This window comes from Lagopus muta, chromosome 1 (assembly GCF_023343835.1).
Source record: "Lagopus muta isolate bLagMut1 chromosome 1, bLagMut1 primary, whole genome shotgun sequence".
Lineage (NCBI taxonomy): Eukaryota > Metazoa > Chordata > Aves > Galliformes > Phasianidae > Lagopus > Lagopus muta.
Genome location: NC_064433.1, coordinates 91981240 through 91994349, shown reverse-complemented (window position 1 = coordinate 91994349; position 13110 = coordinate 91981240). Strand labels below are relative to the sequence as shown.

General features: G+C 49.8%; 1 protein-coding gene across 4 annotated transcripts in view; it reads right to left on the bottom strand.

Moving 5' to 3' along the window:
• The window catches only part of IGSF3 (immunoglobulin superfamily member 3), a 171671-nt gene that overhangs the window by 8386 nt on the left and 150175 nt on the right, over positions 1-13110 (bottom strand). For all 4 annotated transcript variants that reach the window (XM_048955649.1, XM_048955650.1, XM_048955648.1 and 1 more), the window contains one exon: positions 415-825. In XM_048955649.1, coding sequence (XP_048811606.1) covers positions 415-825 — 411 coding nt within the window. The remainder of the gene's footprint in view (positions 1-414; positions 826-13110) is intronic.

Here is a 13110-nt window from a genome sequence, read left to right as displayed (position 1 = left end):
GCAGAGGGAAAAGAGATAAGACTCTCTACTCCTGCCAAGATACAGACTGTGCAGCAAAACATGACAATGCTTTCCTAGGCAGGCACACAGCAGTTCTCTCTCATTAGGTCGCTAGCTGACACTCTTGCTACATGATGCTCTTGCAGATAAAGAAACCAGATTGGTTACAGCAGCTCTTTCAATAGAGGGGAGCTGACACCCTTCATGTGGGACGCTGGAATGTACATCAACCCAGCCTAAGTGAAAGGGGGAACATCCCTTTGTGCAGGGATGTGCGGGCATGAGAATACAAAGAGTCAAAAAGCAAAGAGTGACAAAGCTGAGAGGGAAGTAGAGTGAGGGACGCCAGCTGCTCAGCATGAGAGCAAGCGCTCAATCAACCAAAGGGGACCCCACCAGCGTGCTGTGCAGTACCTGGCTGCTTGACAGTGACCTCGGTCCGTCCCGACACCTCCTCTGCCAGCTTGTACCAGGCGTGGTTGGGGCTGAGCAGCCACTCCTCCACATGGCAGTAGTAGCTGCCGCTGTCGCGGACCTCAGCCCGCTGGACCGTCAGGCTGAAGAGCCCTCCTGATGCTGAGCGCTCAAACTGCAGCCTGCCCCGCAGCCCCTCCTCCTCGGCGTAGGTGCCGTACTCGAAGGCTGAGCTGTGGGTGGTCTTCAGGATGAGCTTGCCGTCGGCATCGGAGGGCTTGTGCACGTACCACAGCACGGCAAAGTGCGAGTCGGGGCTGGTCTGGGATTTCACCGAGCAGTTGAGCGGGATGGGGCGGTTCTCCACCAGGGTGATGCTCCGCTTCGACTTGCTCACCTGCAGCTTGGTCACTGCCAGGGGGAGACGAAGGAAGGTGAGAAAAGGTGGGGTGTGAACATGGAAGAGAAACTCACCTGTCTGGGGAGGACCCAAGAGATCTCCCCCAGCTGCACATGTGGCTGCGCTTGCCTGGGTCCCACTTGCACTGGACTTTCAGAACAGAAGCATTTAGATGTTCTCTCACCAAAGCCCTTTTTTTTTTTGCTTTCCTTCTATTCTTGCATCCTCCCACCAGGTCCTTTCAGCAAGAGACTTGCTTTTTTCACAATTTCTCCCCTAAAATCCTTTCTTTCAACTCACTGTGATCTAAGGCACCAAACGTAGCAAGAAGGCTACACCCAAACTCAAATTCCCTGTCTCTACAACGGTTCTCTAGACACAAGGGTGAGTTTTTTGATGATGGAATCACACAAATTACAACTTACACCAATGAGCTGTTGAGTAGTTTCACAGAAAACCATTTCCGGGAAGAGTGAATTAAACAAGTCTCTACTGCTGTCACACTGGTGGGACAAGTAACCCACAGACACGCTACAGCCAGGGAAGTGGTCAGGACTGCCAGCCCCAGGTCCACCATGTATTGTGTAACCTGAGAGAAGCTGCAGACACACCACTGCTCTTGCTTCCCAAGCGTGACGGCAGTTCCCATTCTGCTAGCTGAGCGGTCACAGCTTCAAGGACAACGTTAGGTCTTGTCCATGTAGGGGAGAGAGTGACGCTGGTTTCCAATTTCCCCCTCCCTGTAGGAGCAGAGAGCCTTCCCCTGCACGTGTTCAAGCAGCTGCAGTGAGTGTGGACCAAAGGCACTGCTGCTTGCAGAGGATACAAGGCGCCCTCATGTGACACTTGCACTGGGTATACCCTGGAGGAAAGCTCACCAGCTAAAGGGCAGAAGAGACATGCAGCTTCTGCCACCACCTTCGCCTGAGTGCTGACATTCAGGAATAACTGATGAAGGGTGCCCCAATAACAGCCTATAATGGTTTGCGATAGCTGAAATGCAGAAGGCCCATAGCACTGTGCTGTTCCAGCCAGCCCATCCAAACCTCTCCCAGCTCCACCACCACCTCACATGGCTGCACCCCTCAAACAGGCAGCTGCTGAGTGAATAGTCCCTGTGCACAATCTCTAAATGAAACCCGTTGGGTACCAGAGCTACTGCATGAAGCGCAGCGCTACAGGCACAGAAGACTGAAATCTGCCAGGGGAGCTGTGCAGATCCATGCCCTGGAAACCTGGCCCACGCATCCCGTGTTTGCGAGGAAGACACACTGCCCCCTCTCTCATTTCAAGTTCCGCCTTCCTTCTAGCTTCCCCTGGACCCCAGGGTCTCAGATGCCTGCCAGCACAAGTGATGATGACGACTCCAGGGGGACAGAGGGTATACACAAACAACATCAAACAGAAAGAAGAAACTCCTGCTACAGTGACACTTTGTGCTTCAGTACAGTATCAGAGATAGGCATCCTGGTAACTCATTCCCCTGGAGCCCACCCTGCACACAGCATTAATAAGTATGCTAATAAAGCTGTGTTACGGGCATGGCACGCAGACGGTGGAGGGAGAGAAGGAGGGAAAGCAGTCCCTCGTTCTTCCTCTTTAAAAGACTTCAACTTAATGGAGAGATCTAGCATCGCATCACTGTATTTCTGTGGCACCCCTGCTACCTGACACACACCATTCATCCATCCCCTTTGTTTCAGCCCAGGACAGCAGCCTCAGCCACCCGCCCATTCCACCTTCTGGGCTCTTAAGGAAGGTTATTTCAGGCATTAATCAATCTTCTGAGTCCCCGAGAGAGGAGCCAATAATGTGGAAGGTGATGCTCGGCAGCTTCCTTTCTCCCCCAACCCCCTTTCCAAACAGTTTATTTTTAATTGGTGCTGGATTATTTTCTGCAACCGTTACTAAGGAAACCTCTGTTACTATAGCAACTGTGTATGTTAAGTCAGTAGCCCTATATCTATTAAAATGCAGCATATACACACATGCTGTGTGTGGTAGGGTTGCTCAGCAGCAAGATGTGTGTTGGAATTGGTGCTACCCCAGTGCCCAGGCCTGTAGTAATGGGACGATGACTTCTGCAGTGCTCCCCCTGGGACAGAAGGCCGCACAGGGAGCCACAGCCCTGACATCCTGCTAGTTAAGATTGCTTCAATGCAAAGAGAATCTTACTGCGCCCTGTGCAATTTGCCAGGTCATGTTTAAGTTACCACATGACATGGAAATTGCTGTAGTTGCTGAATGTGACATCCCAGGCACTCAGCCAGCCAAACCTTGCACTCTGACACTGGGAAACTCCCTTTCCTAGCCTGGGGATGTGTCTGGGCAGAGGGCCAGGAAGGGGCTCAGCCTCTACCTGCTGCATTGATACAGGCTGCCCCAGGGCACAGCATGCTCCACTGAGCACCCTGTGAGCTTGTGGGTGCCCCCTCTCAGGAGCCATTAGAGGCCAGGCTGGATGGGGCTTTGAGCAACCTGGTCTAGTGGGAGGTATCCCTGCCTATAGCAGAGGGCTTGGCACTAGATGAACTCTAAGGTCCCTTCCAACCCAAATCTGTGATTCTATGCTCAAAGCACCCAGGTGGTGGGTGCAGCTGTGTCAGCTGGCAGGGTTACGGGCGGCTGCTGCTGTGCTGTTAGGAGGCTGATGTTCTCTTAGCAGCCTCCTGAACATCTGCTTAGGGAGGGAAACAGATGCACGTGTCTAGGTGAAACTACTCTGCATATTATCGACAAGCCATAATCCCGTTGCCACAACATCTCCCAGCTCCCTAGAGGGTGCCAGTAAAGAGGATATCATACTTTGACATGCTGTAATTGGCCCTGCATATGCTTTTGAGGCTCTCAATTTACACTGGCAACAAGTCACGGTTGCAACCTTCATATTTTTCATAAATCAGCCACACAAAACTGAGTGAATTCTTCAACAGTGCTGGGGCCCTTAAGCCAGCACCAAGACTGCAGCTATCAGCTGCCCACTGACTCAGAGAAATGCTGTCCTGCACCAGTGTGGGCATCCCATCACTTCTGCTGGAGGACAGTGGGAAGCTAAATGGGTGATGACTGGAGCTGGAGCCTGGCCAGGACATGAGGATGCTGCATCCCTGCTTGGATGGCAAGGTTGGCAAGGATTCTAAGTATCCACAGAAGGTCTGTATTCTCTCTGGCCATCTCACCTCACGCAGTGTTCTCCAGCATTACAGGCCCTTTACATTACTTCCCAGGCTAAGGGTTGGGCCCTGGAACAGGCTGTGGTCGCAGCCCCAAGCTGCCAGAGTTCAAGGAGCATTTAGACATCACTCTCAGATATAAGGCTTGAATTTTGGGTGTTCCTGCACAGAGCCAGGAGCTGGACTTGATGGTCCTTGTGTGGGTCCCTTCTAACTTGGGATATTCAGTGATTCTATGAGGTCCAGGAAGCTTGCATCTGTGGGCTGGGGTCCAAGCCTGACCTACCCCTACAGCCACCGTAGGTGAAAGTTTGGTTAGGTACTCTGCAATCTAATACATATTTTGTGGGTTTTTTGAACAGCACAAGGCAAGCAGTCTCCTCAGGCCAAGCACTAGGCAAGCACAGTTATGCAGATATTCGGGGGAAAGGAAACCAGTCTTCAGAGAAGGAAGGCATGATGTACAGTTCTGCTGCTGCTCCTCGCAGTTGTTAAGGTGGGTGGCTTTCTTGCCTCTACTTCCTAATCATCAGGCAGAGGTTACAACACTCACTTTTATTAAAGCACACTGCAATCTGTAACTAAAAATGCCCTGATACAAAGATGCTCTGTCTCAAGACTCTTCACATCAACTTCCCTCATAGCTGTCAAGAAAATACAACAGCAGCCCTCTGCTAAATGTTTACCTTCCATGTGGGGACCACTATCACCATTATGACAATGAATGACAGTATTGAACTGTAGCTGAAGGTGTGCTCCCCCCATCACAGAAAATACCATACAAAACCCAACGTGCCCCCATTGCAAAGGAGAAGGGGGCTGGCTGCCAGCTGAGGGGCAACTGAGCTCTGCATGCCCCTGGGCAGCTGCCATTGGGTAGAAGGAGTGGGCATGGAGACAGCCATCAGCAACCCACAGAGTCTCCAGGGAGCCTGCTGTGGGCACAGGGAGGCAGCAAGGTCTGCTGTGTCCCACTTTGGAGACCGTGACCCTCGGGGGAGCGCTCCTCCAGATGATGTGCTTTTCTGGAGAGAACTGGTGAAGTACTGAAGTTTCCCTGGGTACTGCCCTACTTCTAAAAGCCTCCATTGGGATCTCACTGATTGGAGGTGAGGGCTATAGGGAGAGAAGAAATGGGGACAAGCCAGCCTGAGCTCACACAGGGTTTGACAACAGGGATGGCATCTATAAGGTCAGCCAGGAGAGACCTATTTCCAGAAGCCCCAAGATGATGTTCAGGCATAAGACCCGAGGGGCACCAGTCACACTTCAGCACAGCTGACAGTGGCCATGCACCCAGAAGTGCCTCATCATTTCTCCAAGAGCACTCTGTGCCCTAAATTCTACTTGCCCGGCTCCAAGAGACTTGTATGCAGATGACTGCTCTGCCACAGGCTACGACATGTTTTAACACTTGGCACCTCTGGCACCTCTTCCATAAAACACAGATGAAGAGCTTCCTCTGCCTTCTCATGTGTGTGTTGCAAGGGCACACGCTGATGACCGTGGGGAACAGTGGCAATGGGAGGAAGCAAGCACACGTCAGCACAATGACCACATGACAAGGGATGGGTGCCTTGTGCTCACTAGGCTAGCTGAAAGCAAGTTAATGCACAAAGGAGAAGATGTAGGAGCTGCAAGAAGTGGCTCTTTCACAGAAGAGAGGAGCCAGAGGAAAGGTGTTCATTTTAAGGAGAAAGAGGAATGGGTCCTAGGAGGAGCTCACTTGATAGGCTTAAGTGTTGCACAGGAATCACTGCAAAGACAAAGACTTCCAGTGCCAGCACAGTCTCCCAGAGGGGCCAGGAACATGGCAGCACAGCTACCGACTGCTGTTATTCTCTTTTAATAGAACACAATCCCTACTGAAACTGGATTAGTGAGTTTGCAAATTGCATTAGCCAACATGGGCCTCTGCTGGTGCAACAGGAGTAGGAGAATGGGAAATAGCATTAGACTTTGCCTGCCATTATTACTGCCGTTATTAACTTGTCACTTTACTGCAGTGTTCGTATAACAATGAATTATTGCCTGCAAACAGGCTGACATGATTGAATTACTGTGTGAGCAGCTCCACGGAAAGGAGAGGAAACGTTAACCCTTTCTGGAGGAGTCGTTGCCTCTCCTCAGGTGGGCCAGGCCTTGGGGAAGTGTGCATTTGTGACCTAGAAAGTCTCCTTAAAACCCAGGAGCATCCTCAGACATAGCTGGAGAACGCTGTGTGCGATGGAGGAAGCTGGGAAGCCAGTGGCTCTAGGGTCCAGGACCTGCAGCTAAGCCTGGGGACACACCTCACAGTCCTCCTGAGAAACCATGTCTCCCTGCAGGACAGCAAGGACTCGAGGACAATTTACCTTGGAGGAATAAAAACAAACACAGATATAACCCAAATCAAAATGCCCCACAGCTCTAAAATTAGAAACCTTCCTGTCAAACCCTGAAATAAATGTGTAAGTTGTGCGGGAGAGGGGAGGGGAGGGAATAAACGGCTCCCAGCATGAGTTGTGCCTGCTGTCAGAGAACAACGTACGGCTCACTGATCACTTGTAAATTAAAGTATGGAGATAGGATCACCAGAAGATAAATTCAGTACCAAGCTACAGCCGCCAAGGATAAAGAAAGGAAAAAAAAACAAAACAAAAACACACAGATATTTAATCAGCCCTTCATCAGAAAGAATTCAAACAAAAGAGTGCTATGTCAATTAGGAAAAAAAAAAGTAATTAAACATAGCCAAAGGGCAAGTTACAACACATAAGGCAGCACCACGCACAAACTCCCAAGTCATTCTGGAGTCTGGCCGTTAATGGCCACAATTCCTTACCGAGTGTCAGACAGACACCTGAAAAGTTCGAGGCACATCCTAGCATAGAGCTGCTCCCCCTAACTGTGACTGCAATTTGTCTTCTTCGCGCTCACTAGGTTTGACTTGTGCTGTTTCAGAGGCTCCCACTGAACAGCTGGCTGCTACACACAGTGACATGAGATGCTAAGAGTGACATGCAATGCCATTTTCTTGCCATCCAGACAGCAAGCCCCCCAGACAGACCTCACATAGGATTGTGAGGCTTTTTGTACTACCTGCACCAGCTCTGCCAGCTCCAGCTGTCAGTGCACAGATACTTGGGAAGATACAACCAAATCCATACAAGAGCTCATTCACCCCACTCATCGTTAATTATTTCTTTTCACCAGGTTCATTTGCTGCAGTAGGATCAATGGTGGCATAAGGAATGAAACAGGACCATGTAACCAGCTTAAGTGCCAGAGCTAAGGATCATTTCCCTCTGCACAATCAAGTGCACAGCTCCACTTGCCTTGTGAAACCTAAACTCATGATTCATGAGTTCATGATACTGCTGCCTCCATAAACTAATTGATGAATCCATCTACTGTGTGGAAGAACAACTGAAAGAAATGAGCCATCTGACATTTCTCAACACACTGTCATCTTAAACTTCTTAAGGACAGAGGAAGTATTACAGTGGGATAGAGTACAGATCCATCATTCTCTGGACTCTATGCTTCCCTATTATACAGGACAGGGAAAACTGTAGGAATCTCTTCTTTGATAGCATCCCAAATTCCTACTTAAGCAAGTACAATGGCCCTGAGAGACAACTGTTATATATACACGTTAAGATAAAACACTCTAAGCCATAGATTTAGCATGTCCATAGTCTCCCATTTTGATGTAAGCAGGCTGCAGCTTCTATGAACCCAGCGTTTAAGTCTTCGACCAATGACAGGACAGGCAGAAAACCAAAAATAATCAGTCCCTTAAGAACCAGAGTTCTTGAAAAACATTGCTATAGAAATTGCCCTTATATGTTCTGCTGACATAGGGCCATTAGCTTCATAGGTAAAATTGCAACTAGAAAAAATAGCTAGGCTCGTTTTACTGAAGTTATTTCCTTTACATGGGCACTGCTAAACCACCTGACTATGCAGGTGACTGTTGTGCTGAAGAGCAAAGTTGCTGAGAAGCCATCACCTGCAGCAGAAGACACCCCAGCCCATCAGTTGAACCAACACCTGTGGAAGCCAAGAGCAGGGGATTCACAGTAATTGGGACTGGGCTACTCATCTCATGGAGCCCAGCAGAAGGCCCTAGGCTCCATGGACTGGGGAAAAGAGAAGGGGGAAACCAGTGCTCTCTACCCAAAGGGCTGGCAGTCCCAGAGCCACCCTAATGGCTGCTTTTGAGTGCTTCAAAGACACGAGGAATGCACAAAGCTTTCGAGTGAGGAAATGCTGAAGGACTGCTCACTGCAGAATATTTCAGTTCAAGGAGAGCAAGCAGGAAATCAATGAGAAGCTGAGGAGGGTGGGGAGAAGACGTTCAAGACAACATCAAAGAAGTTTTATGGGCACAGTCTGCCAACAGGCTGATGTTCTGCTTCTGCATAAGCATACTCCAAGCAGCATCAGAAGGCCACTCATGAGGTAGCAGAGAGCAACACAATGCTCTAAAATGGAAGTGAAAAATTTGAAGTGCAAAATGTAACTGGGAAGAGCACTAATTTGAAAGAGCAGCATATTCTGCACACAGCTAACATCTCCTGATGTCATCAGTTTTGTTTGGGGGCTGAGAAGTGAGACATCCTGCAGTAAGATCAGTGGGCACACACGAAGCAGGTGGAGCAGAGTTAGGTCCTGCTAGGTGCAAGAATGCATTCCGGCTCCTCAACTTCATTGAATTCACCTGAGGTGCTTCACACATTTAAAATCCAGCTTCTTGGGCTATGCTCATGGGTGCATTTTGCAGGCTGAAGCCCCAAGGGAAGCCCTGATTTTTAACTGACTGCAGTCAGCAATGTGATCATCAGGCTTACAGCAACAGTTCACAAGCAAACCTGAAGAGCAGCCAAGTACATTCCCACATCAACAATGAGAAACCAAAGGCAAGGGCAGGTGAAACCCAGCTCTGATCCCACAAGGCTAAGATCAGCACCCCTGCCACAGAACCAGGAATGTCGAACACATTTGGCACAAACTCCTTCCCCCTGCCCACAAGTGAGCCCCATGTGGACATGGCAGTTTTTTTGTTTTCCTCACGCAGATGTGTCCATGGGCAAAACTGCACCTCAAATCTGTATTTACAAAGCAACGTCCTGGAGACATTCAATGTGAGGCTGGACAGGGTTCTGAGCACTTGACCTAGCTGTTCATCACAGCAGAGTTAGGCTAGATGACCTTTAAAGGTCCCTTCCAACTCAAACAATTCCATGATTCTATGATATCACCATAATAGCAGTGAGAAGACTGAGCCCCCGGAATATGACAGTGACAATACAGAGAGATGAGGGTGTTGGGAGCAGGTGTAGAGAAAAAGCACACCAGGGTACCAGTCTGAGATGAATAACTATGCCAAACAGGCAGCAGCAAGTCCAGCTGCCCCAAGACACCCAACCCAGGGCAAATGTGCAAGGCAGAGAGGCTGCCATGAATACAAGCCCAAGGGAAAAAGAGGTGGAGGAAGCAAACCCACCTGTGCCAACTGGAGAAGAAAAAGGGCTCCAGCTGGGCTGTTAATGCAGGTCTGCACAAAGGCACAGCCCTAAATCATGCACAAGCGAGCCCTGTCCTCCCGCTTGCTCAGCGTGCTGAAAGCTGGCAGGGAGGAGCAGCAGCTCTGAAGCAGGACAGCAGGTCTCACCTGTGGGCAGCAAGGGGGAAGGAGTGAAGCTCTGAGCACATGGGGGACAGGAGGCTGCTCTGCACCATAGTCACGACTGCAGACGAGCAGCCTCCTGTCCCTGCTGAGTGCCTCTTGAACTCCTCCATCACTCATGCAAGAGCACAGCTATTTGCCAGATGGAGCAGAAGGCTTTAAAGCAGGGAAGCAGTGCTATTCTACAGAACAAAACCATTCTGAAATCAAGCAAGCAGCAAACTTGAGATAAGTTTCCAGACTCCACTTGTGCAGGGCAGTTTCCACCTCATTAACTTTCGTTGTTGAACTTTATTGCTGGATTCTGCCAGCAGCCAAAAGTATTCGGTTTCAAAGCATGCATCTTTTGGTTCACACTCATTAGAGCCTCCACTGAAGAGTCTGGGAATGGTCAGTACACCACTGCCATCAATGCAGAAAAGGCCTCTTCCACATTCAAACACAGGAGGAGTACTTGGACATAGACATTATTAAGAAATCAGAAGGAAGAAAGGTAGTAGTACTCAATTTTTATCAATTAGAAAAAGTCTCACAGACCTCTGCACAGACCTGCTGTGTCTTGGCAACTGTTTGAAAAATCCCAAATCCCTCTCCCAGTGTTAAGAATGCCATAAGGCAGTTTATTTTTCCAGTTCTTGTCCATCCCCTGTCTGTATGGTCACCACCCGCTTGGCTGCTGACCATGTCTTTAGAGAGAAGGATGAGTAGGATGCTGATCTGCCTCTCTGCAACCGCCAGGGACAGCTTGGACCACAAGGTAAGAATCCTCTTCTCTCTCCTCAGGTTTCTCTAGCCACTCAAACTCAGCGAGTCTGCTGCCAGGGGTCACGTTTAGAGCAACAGCTCTGCAACCCTCCAGGCACAGGACAGCTGGGGCAACAAAGCCCTGTCTCATGCTGATCCCAAAGAAAGTGAAGGCACAACTGTTCCCCCCCACTCCAAGGCTAGCTGAGGAGCCTTCTCCCTCCCCCTCCACATTAAGTTTCAACCAGACAGCTTCTTGTAAACCAAACTTTATGGAGCAGCCCCTGGAGAGACCCTGGAAGCTAATTAATGCTCTAATGAAGAGTCTGACGTCTTGTTTGCTCGATGGCTCCCAGGTCAATCAATCTGTCATAGCCCAGCTTGCGAAAAAGCAGCAAGAAGCCCAGCACCCCAGTGTATGCTCAGTTCTCATCTCACTTCACTCCTCCCCATCCCTCCTCCCACGTTCATTACTGTCAAAAAAAACAGTAGCAAGAGGACAGATTTATAGAGGTGATTGCAGTTTCTCCCTTTGTGCCAGCCTCAGGATTAGTCATGAAAGGGCCAGCGGAGAGATGACGCCAGGAGGGAGGAACGGGAAGGGCAGAAGATGGGAAAAAGAAATCAACTTGTGGGCACAAGGTGGCCGTGCATTTATCAGAGGTGAACTGTCTGCATGCAGCTTGCAGTGTGGGGCCAAGAAGGGCTGTGTCAAGCTGTACATGGGGACTGGGAGAGAGCGATCCCTGCAGTGAAGGCAGCCCACCTCTCCAGAGCCAGCTCCTGTGAAGGAGCTGTGATCAGACCCCCAGAGATCTGCCAAATCACCCCACACTCACTGCAGGGGAAAGATAAGTCAGGGAATGCATACAAGGACAATAGCAATTTAATACACCAGTACAAATCTGCTAGAGCCTTCTTGCCAAAAGAATTATACCCAGACGTCCTAGCCTGCTCAGATCACAGCACATCCCCCCCCACCTACTGCGCTGCCAGGGACTGTCTGCTGCCCTTGTCTGCGTCCCACAGACTGCACAAACTCACTGCTTGCAAGTAGCCTGCCCAGTCTCAGCTGCTCCACCTCTGTAAACTTGGCAGGGAGAACCAAGATCTGCAGAAGAGCCACAAACTAAGCAAGGCTGCTAAGCTCTCAGGTCCTCCCTGTCCCCCGTACACCTCCCGCATCCCTCCTGGGCTCTATAAGGCATTACAGGGCGTATGTTCTCCCAGCAACGTGTGAGGAACTGATAAACGCAAACACTTTCAGCTGGATTCAAAAGGAACCACTTGTACCGCATCTTCCTCTAACACCACAGCATCAGGGAGTGCTCCCAATGTCTGACCCCTCCAAGGAAAGGAGTGCCAGGGGCCCTCAAAGGAAGCCCTAACTTCAGGTGCTAAAAGACCCAGGGTCTGCAGAGCAGGATAATTGAAGCCTCTCAAAAGGTTGCAGGTGGGAAGAGATTTCACCCGTGCACTTGGGGCTTGCTCCAAGCTCAGCCCACGCTCCTCTTCGTGATCTCCTGCCAGCTTTGGCTGTGGGGAAGCAGCTGGCATGAATTGAACTGACTTATATTGTTCCTTCCCATTTGCTGCAACACGAGTTCACTGAGAAAGAAACAGGCAGCTCGCAAGCTGGAAGGAGAGCACTGCCTTGGAAGGACATGAGACAGCTACAGGCAATCTAGCCAATCACCTCTCTAGCCCAAAATCCTTCCCAGACCCCCAGAACCAGCCCATAGAAGTTACAACCCAGCACTCACTCTACGGCAGTGCAACTTGCTCTCCATTGAAAACACATAGAAGCTGCCTGTGGCAGTGTGCCTCTTAGCCTGACACTATGGAAGTCAGCCACGAAAGAGAAATACTGGAGCTTCAGGTGTTACTGTTGCTGCTGGTGGGCATCCATCCACCAATGTATCCAACACCAAGCAACAAACACCATGCCCTCTCAATACCTTGTTTTTCTACAAGCTCTGACACGTACAGATCACAACCTCTACAGGGCTTTTCTCCATGCTGCCAGTCCATGTAATAGCTTAATTCCCCAAGGACTGGGAACACCAAACCCAAAGGTCAACTCTAGCTCCAGATGTCACGCAGGACACTTCTGCCATTCCACCTACAGACCTTCAGTTCAGAGCTGGGCTCTCGCTGCCATTTCTTGCCTTATTCCCTTCCACCTTCTGAGCTACTCATTTTGTTTCTTCCAGGGAAGAAGAAGGTACACAAATGTTTTGAGCTGCATTTTGTCAGTGTTCCTGTTGGCTACCTGATACAGCAGCAGGTGAAATTATGTTGCAGCCATGTTAACGTATGCCAATTCAGAACAGGAGCTGCAACTCCTGCAGTTGCAAACACTTACCACCGCAAGACTGCCAAGAAGAGATGGCCAAAGTGCTGAAACAGCAAACCAGCACACCAGGAGAAGCTCCAGCACCTAAACCCTTGAGGATGTGGGACTTCACAAAGCAGAGAGATTAATGAAGCAATCGGGAAGCCACTGTTTTACCTTTCTCACCATAACACACTTAAAAGGCAGACATATATCGACTGCCACTTCTGAAGCACCTCGAACCTGTCGAACAGAAAGGTCACTCTGACAAACAGGGAGCTGAGGTTTTAAGAGAAAAAAAATCAAAATCCCAACATTAACTTGCAGTCTGGAAAGACATGCTAGCTCAATTTGCTAAAAGATGTCCAGA